This window comes from Ovis aries, chromosome 6, assembly GCF_016772045.2.
Source record: "Ovis aries strain OAR_USU_Benz2616 breed Rambouillet chromosome 6, ARS-UI_Ramb_v3.0, whole genome shotgun sequence".
Taxonomy (NCBI): Eukaryota; Metazoa; Chordata; class Mammalia; order Artiodactyla; family Bovidae; genus Ovis; species Ovis aries.
Genome location: NC_056059.1, coordinates 73,062,124 through 73,075,297, shown reverse-complemented (window position 1 = coordinate 73,075,297; position 13,174 = coordinate 73,062,124). Strand labels below are relative to the sequence as shown.

Here is a 13,174-nt window from a genome sequence, read left to right as displayed (position 1 = left end):
TTCCATTAGAGTAAAATTAGAGTCAAAATAGTGCCCTAGCACTCAGTGAACATTCAGCGTAACTCATCTTATTTTCTGTTCAATGCATCTTTTTCCAATGAGTGAATATTTACCGATAGCAGGCTTACTACTAAGAACAGACATGTAGATGATGACTGTTAAGGGACCTGTGATTGGGAAGTATATAATCTCCTATAAATTGTCTTCAGGTTGTTTCTCCCCTACCTACTACGTATCCACTTCCCAGAAAGCAGATTATAGGAAGAGAGACTTTGGACTTTTTCTACCCACGGACTGGTTATCCCCAGAGATTTTCAGTACCTTTCTATTTACCCTGGATTATCTGAGTGAAAATGTTCTGAGAATTATTAATTTACTTCTAGTTCCAGCCAAATAAATTTGACATCTGATGTACCACAAATAAACAAAGGCATAACATGCTTTTTAAAACTTTATTTCAACATTACTATGCTTACAGAAATACACTCATATGGGTTAATAGAATTCAATTTAACTTATCCTACACAATTGGGACCAAAAACCTGGTACATGGTTTGCTTCAAAAAACAAAAACAATAAAAAGGATTTGCAATCTGGTTTTTCATCTATTAAAAACGTATATAAAAGATTCTCCATCAATGCTGCTTAAGCAAACAGCAGGAACCTTGAGAAATAAACCTTTGGTTTGTCTCTGAAAAATACCATGTATTGCACTGTAAAAGTTTATACAACTGGTACAACAAAACATTGCTGTAATGTTTCAATGCCAGTTCACAAAGTTCAGTAACTAATGATGTTGATAAGGGTAGGGAGAGCCTATGTATACATGTGAAAATATAAAAAAGCTATCTGATCTAATTAATATTACATGCAGATCCCAAATCTATTCAAACCAAGATTCAGATAATCTCTTAAATCTGAATTAATGCTATCAATCCAGTTCATCAGCTGAAGTCAAAAAGAAAACTCTGCACAGTAGCTGTTTTTCTGATATGTGCAAAAAAGAAAATGAAGTTTCTTCCCCAGCTTTTTAGTCCAGAACTACAGCAAAGTATTTCTTCCATTGTCAACCTTCTTGGGGGGAGAGGCAATTGAGGTTACTTAGGCTTAAATCTGAATTAGCACTCAAATGCAAGAGTCCCCAAAGTTAAAGACCATGTGATTTTAGAAGTGACTCTAAAAAATAAAATGGCCTTTCTTGGAAGACTAGAGCAAAACATACGGCAATAGTTAAAAAGAAGCCTAATTAAAAACAAAAACAAAAAGGGTAGCTCTTTATGAATTACACTTCAATTAAAAAAAAAAAAAAAAGCCTCAATGAAGCAGCTCTCAAAAGAGGAAAAAAACTTAAAATATCCTGAAAAGCAATGTGAACATAGGTTCAGAAGATAGTTAAGAGATATATTTTACAAAGCTACCTAGGATTAGGCTTATAAAGGTATTCTAAATATTTCAACCTTTAATACTAAATATCAGTTTACAAACAACATGTTTACTTTTTATTCCTTTATCAAAAGGGAAAAGTCTAGCTTCAATCCTATCCAGTGGAAGGGAAACTGAGAAAATAAAAGATTCAAATAGTCCCAAGCAAACAGCACATTTTTCAAATGGAAGAACTAGACCAGAAGTTCATATTACTAATATACTTTTCAATGAAACAATTTTTTTAATCAAACGATTTTTAATAAGAATACATGGCACTAAGGTTCAGAACCTAATATAGGCCTGACAAACAAGTCCTTGTTTTCTGGAAGAAAGGCCTCAAGTCCATTCAATTTCCAGTAACAATGTTTTCACAAATCACTTTAACGAGGGGTTTTAATTTCTTTCATATTTTTGGTTTTGGCATTCTAGTCTTAAAATCTAGAGAAGAAAATACATCCAATTCCCCAGAAGTCAATTTTTTTTCTTTTGAGGTATCAAAAGAATCCAAACTGATTCCCAATCTCCAATTTGTACTTAATATGAATATTTTTGTATGTACTGGAAAAGGTAACGTTTTAATATAAAATGTACTCATGAACATTAAATCTAGTTGTTAAAAAGGTTTAACTAGCTTTATAATTTAAGTTTTAAAACATAAATATCTGCAGCTTGATCTGTTTGACAATGATTGTCGGAGCTGAGAATTCACCTAGAATTCAACATCATTTACAAATCCCTATTATGTACAGAAAACACACAACAAAAATACACAACTTACTCATATCTTGAGAAATTTTTCTGCTTCTTTAAATCTTTGGCCTCCCAGTCAATTCCAAGTTCAAATGTCCTTTACCTTAAACACTCACTCTCAGAATAACTAGTTTTCCACACACAGTTTAATACTTTCTCCTAATTTTTCATGTTGCATTGCCAAACCCTGAAACCTGCCTCAGAGATCCACCAGACAAAAGAAAACAAACAATATATAAAGTGATTACTTCAGAATAGAACCTGGGAGGTAAGAATCAAGGTTCCTTACTGGAATCATACTTTATTTTACAAGGAAAAACAAAAAACCTATGTTAGATTCTTTCATATTCTTTGGTGACTGGCCAAAGAACCTACCAGCAAGTTTGGGGCACATACTCTTTTCCATACGAAGTGGTCCCGTAGGAACACCAAAATAGCTATTCATTTGATGCCTCACCTGTAGCAAAAGGCTGTCCCAATAACAGCCAGGACATCCACTAGTTGGAGGAGATCCCTGAGAAAGTGTGATTTTTCAATCTGGACTGAACTTCCGTTTTCCTCAGCCTTTATCACTATATTCACAGGAAGTAGCAGCTGGTTTACCAGCACTCATACTACCTTTCTCATCCTAGGTTTTCTGTGTAATTGCTATGGCTTTGGAATCTCACAAACTGATACTCTGTATAACTTGAAGGAGTAATTATGCCTCCTAGTTCCAGATTTGCAGTTTCCAAATTAAAATTATAGTTCTTTATTCAGCGGAGCAGGCATATAAATAAACACCAACCATATAGGAAAAGAGGTTTCCTATAAGATACAACTTAACACCACACATTGAGGAAGTAGATGTACTAAGACAGGCCAAAAAGTGTACTTATGGTTGGTATTTGAGATAAAAATCCATTCAACATAGATCTAGTGGTTTATTTACTGCAAAGTTCAAACTGAAAGGTGTGAACTCACTACATCAATTTAAAATAAATAACATATGAAATACAGATTCTGGCATAGATGTTAAAATCAAAATCAATGGACTAAATCTGCATCTTTCATTTGCTCACAAATTTGCACAGACTACTATTCTGCAAAAAAGACAACTGTGGCAGGAAAAAGAAAACTGCTCCTTTTGCAAACAAGACTAAAAAGCATCCCTCCAGAGAGATCAAAATAAACATGCATATATAAAGTATTCCAATGCAAATGCTATTTCTAGAAAAAACTTAACTGCATAGGTTAAAAAAAAACAATGTGCAACATCTTAAGGCATTAAAGCACCAAAACAAAAACAAAAAACCCACCAAAATCATTGTTTTTATGACAATTAACACATACACAAATAAACATACATACTGATCAAAATTCAGGAAGGTAAATACCTGGATTGATAGAACATCAATTGTTGGGAGAATTTCTCTTCAAATTCAATGTCTGTCTTCTTATCGCTAGAACAATTTTAAAGTGCTAACTTTATATAAAGCAGGCAAATTCTTCAAGTCATTTGCTATTTAAGTAAGCCAATTTTTATAGGGCTATAAACAAAGAATAAACTAAAGTGAAATAGAAAGACAGACATGAGGAAAAAACTGGTAAGTTATATAGCTGAACAAATAGACAAAATGCTCTAATACCACCTTGGCCACCTTAGTTCAATTAAAAGCAAAAAGAGATTAAAAAAAAGAAAAAAGCTTACAGATTTAGATGTCTGCTACAGTAACTCCCTTGGATTTACTAAAATGTGTACATCAATAGGTACACAGAGTCCTAAGAAAAAGAGTGCCACTTAAAAATCAGGATTGGACAGTAATTAATTTTAAAAACAAAAGGCTGTCTACTACTCCAAATGAGTATAAAATGTCAGAGACCTTATACACTAAGAACTGAAGCCTTGACCAGAGTTTCATCACTCCTGCCCTTGAGCTGCCTTTTCAAGGAAGTATACATTAACCAAATGGCGATTGAGGTGCTTGCTGTAATCTTTTTCCTTTCGAAAAGAACGATCACAGAAGATACAAACGAAATCTCCTTCGGCCACTTTGACAGCCAAGGCATCCTTTCCATCTTTCCCACTGGTCTCTTGTGGAACTGGCCGAGCCCCGTTCAATCCAGAATCATCACTATCCTCTGACGTGTTGTCACTTAGGTCACTTCCATCATGACTGTGGATGCCTTCGTCTTCATCCATTTCCTGAGACTCATTTACTGCCACGGTGACAGGAGGTGATGCCACAGCAGTTGTGGACACGGCTTCATGTTTTTCTAGCGGTAGAGAAGGCAGCGGTGGTGAAACTGGTTCTTCAACTGCCGAGTCTCTGCTGGGGAAATTCTCTGCTTGCTTCTCATCAGTGTCCGTCTCCATTGCACACAGCATAGCTTCAGCCTGAGGTTTATCCTCTGAAGTTTCACCCTCTGGCATATTCAAGTTTTGTTCAGAGGATGAAGTGTTGGCAGATTCCTTGATAACAGCAGCAACACCAGCCAGACTCTTATCTGCCTCTTCTGCTCCCACTTTTTCAAGAGGGGCTTCTTTATTTCCTTCGCCTGCAGGGAACACATTTTGGTCTTCCGATTCTTCCCCTTTTAACTCTTCCTTTGGCAGGGGTGGTGATGGTGGGAAGAGATCCTGTGCACTGGCACTTTCTTCTAGAAGCTGCTTGTCTTTAACAGGCACTAAGCCAACCTCAATAAGCACTTGCTCCTTCCGTGCCATTTCACTCAGCATGCTGGACTTTTCCTTTCTGTTATCTTTTCGAGGAGACCTTCTGGGGACCGGCTCTGTGGGAGGAGGCGGCTCTGTCTGAACAGGCTCCTTCTGAACAACCTCGATCTCAGCATCCCCCACAGGGGGAGGGGGTGGAGGAGGCTCTATCTGAACAGACCCCACCTGAGCAGGCTCTGGGGGAGGAGGAGGAAGAGGAGATGGCTCCATCTGAACAGGGGTCACCTGAACAGGCTCCATGGGAGGAGATGGCTCCATGTGAACAGGCCCCTTCTGGACAGCCTCGACCTCACCACACACCATGGGAGGGGGAGGGGGAGGAGAAGGAGGCGGCAGCGGCTCCGTCTGCACACACCCCACCTGAGCAGACTCCATCTGAGTGGGCCTCCTAGGAGCAGGCTGGCTATTTTTCTTACAGGATTTACTTCTCACAGTTTTCTTCTTTGTACTGTTTTTCAAGCAAATGTTTTGCTTTTTATTCTCCTCTACTTTGCTGTCACCCTTTGGCACTTCCTGACTATTTCTGGATTTGCTTTCTGCCTTCTTTTTCTTTTTTGTCACAGGTTCCTCATCATTAACAGGCTCTTGTAAGGAATGGGCTTCAGCTTCCACCTTCCTTTTGCTTTTCTTGCTTTTGCAGCTTTTTTCTGAATTGTTTCCCGGGGACACATCCACTTCCTTAGCTTCCATGGCAGATTTGCGCGTTCTGGTGGTCACTTGGCTTGAGGCATTACTACAAGGCTTCTTCTCTTTGGAAACATTCTCTTTCTTCTCCACTTTTACAGGCCTCTCGTTTTTCTTCCCAGTCACATCCCCCTTTACTTTTGTCTGCTCTGTTTCTGTTTGCTCACTGGTGATTTTGTTATCAGGCAAGTCAGCCTCTCGCTTCTTGGTTTTCTTTAGTTTCACCTTTGAGACATCCATGGTTTTATTAGGACAAGTAGGATGCTTAGATTTGAAATGATACTGCAGATTACACTTCTTGGAAGCTGCATAGTCACATACAGGGCAGTTGAACTGCCGCGGATTAACATGTAGCTCCACGTGTTTTTTGAAGTTACTTCTGTCTGCTGTTTTGTAGTCACAGTGTGGGCAGTTAAGAGGTTTAGGCCCATTGTGAACCTGTCTCGCGTGGCGGGTCACTTCATGTTGATTAGAGGCCACATAACTGCACTGGTCACACTTAAATGGCTTCTCACCTGAAGGTAGACAAGAGATGTTACAGAAGGCACACATTAAGAAATGAATTCAAGATTTATTCAAATATGTTCATCAAGAAGTGTGGATAGATATAAAACAAAAACCACCAGAACTATTTCATGAAGACTTGATCATGCAATTTACCATATTTATTTGTATATCTTTTGTATTTATTTGTATATCTTTCCTCTATCCCTTGACTTCTGATTCTCATCCTAAACAAAGGAATAATTATCTTAATCATCTTCTAAAAAGTTCATCAAGTTAGGGCTCTCAAACACTCTTAAAGAACACAGATACATGAAGAAATATACAATTACTGAAAAAGTGACTTAGGCTCTTGATGCTAATTTTTGGGCAAAGGCACTCAAAAAGGTAACATACTTTTAACGTTTTTATGTAGTTAAAACAAATGTATAAAGGAACAGAACATAAAATTCCCATACATTTAAGATAAACCTTGAGACTTCAAAAGAAATACTTCATACTCTAGGCCACACTCCCAGACCTTTATGTGAAAGCGTTAAAACCATGCTCTGACCCTTTGTCCATCATAGCAGAGTTGAATCAGATTTCACTCAGCAAATTTTTCCACTGCCAGAGCTGCTATTCTACAGCAAAATATAACAAGTCAGAAATCCTTTCTAGATTTTCTCCCACTTTCTTCTAACAAATGAGCAAAGAAACCAGGGGCATACAAATAGATATGGCATATTAAATAAGCACAAGTTACAATCACAGGCACATACAAGACCAGAAGCCCTCCCACCCCCAAATTAAAGGCATAAGATTTAACTCATTCTACCTGAATACATACCCATCTAGATCACACTCTAGCAAATATTACCAAACGGTATCCATACCCCACTGGTCCAATGGAATGCATAGCAGAAAAATGGAAATTGACATTTATGAAAATTCATCTCTCAACATTCTCAAATTCACATAAAATCTTTTAAAATTTTTTGTAAAGCCAAACTACTCAGACATTAAGTAAAACCATAGATAATAAGCTTTACATGATCAGAAGATATCTGATTACAGAATACTTGACCACAAAAACAAAAACTTATCCAAGTATGTCAAACTATAAGCTCTTTTCCACATTAGTCCAGTAACAGATTCATAAAGAGAGGTTTCTAACAACATGCTACATTACTCTCCACTTGGCCCCTTTTTTGTCCTTTCCATTGAATGACTTCAGTGGAGACAAACATCTAGTTAATATATATAGAAACAGAATGGGGGAAACAAGATATGTGACATAACGGTTAAGAACTTGTTCTACAGTAAGAATACCTACAGAGATCAAGTACGGGCTCTGCAACTTACTGTGAGGTCTTGAGCAAGGTACTGAAAACTCTCTAAGGCTCAATTTCTTCATGTGTAAACTATTCTTATGTGTTGTAAGCTATAAATAATCTAATCCATATAAAGCACTTAAGTGTAGAACAGATGGCCAAACAGTCAATACATATTACCTGTAATTTATGACTTTTGGAATGAACTGGCGTATTAAAGAACAGGTAAACACAAAGGAAGATTTCAGGTGCTTATCCTGCCTTACTATATAAACCTTACCTTTGAGTAAACAAAGAGCTGATGAATGAAGTCGCTCTCGTTAGGAAAATATTTGTGCTTTTAAAAGAATTATAAAGAAAATGTCACCACTTTATAAGCCCTAATGAATGAGAGCATTTTCATAGCCAGCATCAGGCAAGATGCAAGCATCCACCTGTGAAATGATCAAGAAATGGAGTTCCTAGTACTCTGTTTTAAACTCCAATGGCATCATTTATTTGCTTCATTCACCCCACCCATCTTTTTGCTTTACTGCCATTAAATCTGTTGCATTGGAAGATCAATTCATCAAGTTGATTAGTTTATTAATATCTAGCTGAATGAAAATTCTTTTGCCCTGTACCAACAGTTTTAACTTCCTTTTCCAGTTCTAGTAAAAATTTTTACCTGTTTTTCATCTTTATAAATGTGCCAGGTATCTGTTTTATCATTCCCAAATTAATTTATAAATGTAAAGCAAATTCAAAAAGGGAGTTTTACAAGCTATACACATTCTTATCAAGTAGAGTCCAGACAGAATAACAAAGGAACTTCTAATTCAAAAGTAATAGGGGTGTACTACTCAGCAATAAACACAACATTCTGTTAACGCAGCATGGAATGACTCTCAAAAACATTTTACAGAAAGATGTTAAATCTTTAATAGAAATCAGAGTATCAATTGATGGAAGAATACAGCAGTACTGACTAGAAAGGGTAAGGAAGGAATTTTTCTAAGGGTAGTAGAAATATTTCATGTCTACACCAAAATGGCAGTCAAACAAGAGAAAGCATACATAAAATCACTGACCTACATGCCTAACACGTGCATTTTCGTGTGGGTAAATTAAACCTTAATAAAAATATGTTTAAAAAGTTATTCTAGGGCTTCCCTGGTGGTCAAGTGGTTAAGAATCTGTCTTGCAACACACAAAGGACACCAGTTTGATCTCCGGGTCTGGGATGATCCCACATGCCGCAGCGCTAATCAGCTCATGTGCCACAACTACTGAAGTCCATGCGCCATAACAAAGAGTAGCCCCTGCTCGCTGCAACTAGGGAAAGCACAAGTGCAGCCACAAAGACCCACTGCAGCCAAAAAACATAAATAAATAAAATGAATCAATAAATCTTTAAAAAAATTATTCAAACTTCACAAAAAGACTCTCAAACCATAATATGTTTCAAATGACTCAGCTATTAAAAATAGTGCCTTCAGGGAATTCACTGGTGGCCCAGTGGTTAGGACTACATGCTTCCACTGCAGTGGGCACAGGTTTGATCCCTGATTGGAGAACTAAGATCCTGAAAGCCACTTGGCCAAGAGAAAAAAAAAAAAAAAAAACAGTACCTCCATAATAATCACCAAGTACTCAGTGGAAGGAAAATAGTTTTTGCTGAAAAAATTATTTTTCCATCTTAAACATAAGTAGTCCATGACAGAATTCAGTAAGATGTTAATTCCCTTTAACAAACAGTCACTGTGCTCATAAATGGAAAATATTCAAAATGAATTCCTATGCTAGCAGGATGGAAGAACTATCCAGTATGATACCTACAAAAATATTACAAAGGGACATGTAAATCAGATGCATTCCCTCCAGTTCTAAATATTTCATCCAAGATGAAATGGTAACATATCTACTGAGAATTAGAAAAGAAGAGTTGTGGATCATATCAGGACCTCCAAAGGGTCAGTGTGGCAAAAATGAAATAATTATCCATTCAAGACCACCTACACAAACACTGACTTTTTAACTTTGCCATCTTCATACCTTCATAATGGGGGCCAATTCTGGATGGTGATCATGGTCATTTCAGTTCTAGGGTGGACAATTCTCCCAGGTGTTATAGTCCTATATTTTATTTATTATAAGTGAATAAATTGGGATCATAGATTATCAATCACTCTTTAAAGTTTGGCTTTTGTAAAGCAATCTTTGGAAACCTTAACAATTCTCAAGAGAACAAAACCAAATGTCAGGAGCTAAGCAACTAACAAGGAATCCCTGGAACCCAGCAACCACACACTGAAATTATATAAAAAATATACATAAATATCCAAATTACATTAAAAATAAATCATAATGATCCAGTTCCAAGTATAGAACAACTTCTTTATAATGGTAGTTTACTAAAAATGATTTAAAAAGTTCCCATTTCTTACCAACCTGAATGAGTACGCATATGCCTGGTTAAATGAGTCTTCTGAGAACTTGAGTAAGGACAAAGTTCACATTTGTATGGACGTTCACCTACAAAAATACAGTGATTAATGTTCAAATGATATAATAAGACAATTACAATTCTCACTAACAATACATACATACATTATTTAATACTGAGTTTTGGGGGGTTTTTTTGGCTGCTCAGTTCAGCATGTGAGACCTTAGTTCCCAGACCAAGGATCGAACCCATGCCCTTTGCGCTAGGAGCCTGGAGTTAACCACTCCACCACCAGGGAAGTCCCAGTTATACTCATAAAGCTACAGGGACTGACAGCAACTCAAGGGAACAGTGATTTACTACTAAGGAATTTAAGCCTCAAAGGCAGAAAATTTGTGCGTTTTGGACATGGGCTGTTGACCACAAAATAAACTAAAAAAAATCTTGACATTTGTCTATTTTTGGGCCACAAGATAACAATTAGGACCTCAGGCAAGCGTCCTCATCTATAAAAGTAACAGTATCTCCACTTTCTAGAATTGTGAGAATTTAAACCTTCAGCCCTGTGCCTGACACCTAGAGCCTTCAATAAATACGTTATTATTCTGTCTATATTATGCATTACAGCAGCAGATGTACCTCATAACAAGGGACAACGAGGGACTTTCCCGGCAGTCAATTGGTTAAGACTCCATACTTCCACTGCAGGGGGCACAGGTTCAATATCTGGTAGGGGAACTAAAGATCCCACATGTCATGTGGCTTGGCCAAAAACAAAAAACAAACAAAAAACCCATAGAACAAGGAAAGGAAAGACAAAGAGAAAAAAAGAAAGAAAGAATGTGGCGATAAGTGTGAAATGTGTTCCTAGTAACTATCCAGCTATTATTAGCCAATACCTGTAGATTAGACATAAATAGCTCACGGCAACAGGATGCCTACTTTAGCCTAAAAGAATTCGGAGATTAAAAAATGTTGAAATGTATTTATGTAAAAAGATACATAATTGGCAACAAGCACTTGAAAAGATGCACAATATCATTAGTCACAACAGAAATGTAAATCAAAACCACAGTGAGATGATTTCACACCCACCAGGATGGCTATAATCAAAATAACAGATATTAACATTTATTTGTTAGGTTGTGGAGAATTTAGAACCCTAATACAGTGCTGGTGGGACTGTAAAATAGTGCAGCCACTTTGGAAAACAGCTTGTCAGTCCCTCAAATGATTAAACATAATTACCATATGGCTAAGCAATTCCACTCCTAGGTGTATATTTACCTAAGAAAAATAAAAACATATGTCTACACAAAACCTTGCAGAAGAATGGCAATAGCAGCATTACTCACAATAGCCAAAAAGTGGAAATAATCCAAAAATCCATTAACTAATAGAGAAACAAAATGTTGCTTACCCATTTTAGAGAAGTATTTGGCAACAAAAGGAAAACAAGTACTGTACGTTTGATGTGGATGAACCTTGAAAATGTAAGTGAAAGAAGGTAGCCACTGAGGGCCACGTATTATCTGATTCCATTGATATGAAGTGTTCCGAACAGTTCAGTTCACAGTGAACTGTATGGTATATCAATTGTGTATCAGTAAAGTTGTTACCAAAAAAAGCTAAGAAAAATTTAATACCATGAAGATTAACATGAAGGATCAACTACAGATACTTTACTTTTAAATTCTTCCTAACAAAATAGATTGCATCTATCTGTGCAGCTCACCAAAATAGGCATAAATACTCTAGAAACACTAATTATTTTTCATTCACACGTATAGGCAAACATGTCATCTTTCAAAGTAGAATTTGTGAACTGGTTAGATAGCAAAACCACAAAATGAAAAATCTACTGAAGACTCAAATGAAAATCCTCAGCCCCTTACCATAATAAGTATCTATAAAAAAGATACAGAAGTTTCGATCTTAGCTGTATGTGACCCTGGGTACAATACTTTAGGCTTTCAATAAACACTTAACTGTTTCCTTTTCAAACATATAACTGATACCCCCAAAAAATTTAATAAGATAAACACACTGGTATTATTTTTTATGGTGACTTGCATGGTGGTTGTTAAGTATATATATTTGTAAAAATTCATCATTGTCAATAATACCTCAATTTTTAAAAATCCATAAATGTATATATGTAAAAGTCATGCACTTCACTGAATATCACACTTATTACCTAAAAGCTCTACAGATTATGGCCAATTCTATGATAAATTAGGCCCCAAAGTTTTCACAAGACTGTTAAAGGAACATGCAGTACTTATGACTAAACTGTATATGGTATCTGAGATTTGTTTTATGACACTGCAAGTGAGGTTAGTTTAGTCTAACCTTAGTCTAACAGTTTGTTTTCTAACAGTTTGTTTAATTAAAACTCTTAAGTGATTAATGGTGTAGGATTCTCCAGTTACTCTCATTTCCTATGCCATGTGACTTTGAGACTTTTTTACTTTTGAGATAAAATGGTTGCAAAGCCTAGAGACAAATCACAGATTATAACAAATTCCAAAGAGATTTCAAATTCTTTTATATAACTAGATTTTAAGCTTTAAATTACACAGAAGCCATCTGTTGGAGTTTATAAATCTTGCTACACATGTCTTTCTTGTAATGGAATTTCATCTGCAAGTCTTCTTGTTTATGCCTACCCCTTCAACATCAATTCCTCTCCTCACTAGGACTCTAGGGTTCAGTGCTGCAGAGTGACAACTACTGCAAATGGGATCTGATGCAAACAGCATTCCACAGCCCTTCTCACTGCTGATGGGAGGAGCACAGTATTAGGTTACGCTATCCATATCATTCAGACCAGCAATCAGTCCTCAAAGGTACCAATTCTTACCCGGAATATGTACGGCAACTATCAATATTATAAACATTGCTTTGAAAACTAAGACCCGTTAATTACAAAGATTTGAAAGTCAATTTACAAGTGAATAAATAAGGGGTATTGGGGAAAATGGGGAGCAACCACTGAGAGGTGCTTCCTTTTGGGGTGAAGATGTCCTAAAATTGACTGTGGTATGGGCTGCACAATTATGCAAACATACTAAAGCCAATGCATTCTAACATTAAATGGATGAACTGTGTGGAAGTGGAGTATAGTTATTTTAAAATATGAATTGTCAAATGTGATAAAATATTAATAACTAATAACTGTTGGGTAGAGGGAATGGGTACCTGTGGGTACCCATGTTTACTTTTTACTTTTGAGATGTAATTTACTTCCAAGATGAGATTTACCCATCTTTAATTCTCTTTACTTCTGAGATATTTGAAATTTTTCACATTTTTAAGACCACTCCATTCTGGGGGTACAGTACACTTAATGAGAAA

General features: G+C 36.5%; 1 protein-coding gene across 5 annotated transcripts in view; it reads right to left on the bottom strand.

Annotated features, from left to right (window-relative positions):
- Window positions 1-438: 438 nt before the first annotated feature.
- LOC101111099 (RE1-silencing transcription factor-like) overlaps window positions 439-13,174 on the bottom strand; it is a 122,580-nt gene continuing 109,844 nt past the window's right edge. For all 5 annotated transcript variants that reach the window (XM_060417148.1, XM_027971024.3, XM_027971025.3 and 2 more), the window contains 2 exons: window positions 9,823-9,906; window positions 439-6,090 (listed from right to left, as the gene is read on the bottom strand). In XM_060417148.1, the coding sequence (XP_060273131.1) occupies window positions 4,076-6,090; window positions 9,823-9,906 (2,099 nt within the window). In that variant the 3' untranslated portion in view covers window positions 439-4,075. The remainder of the gene's footprint in view (window positions 6,091-9,822; window positions 9,907-13,174) is intronic.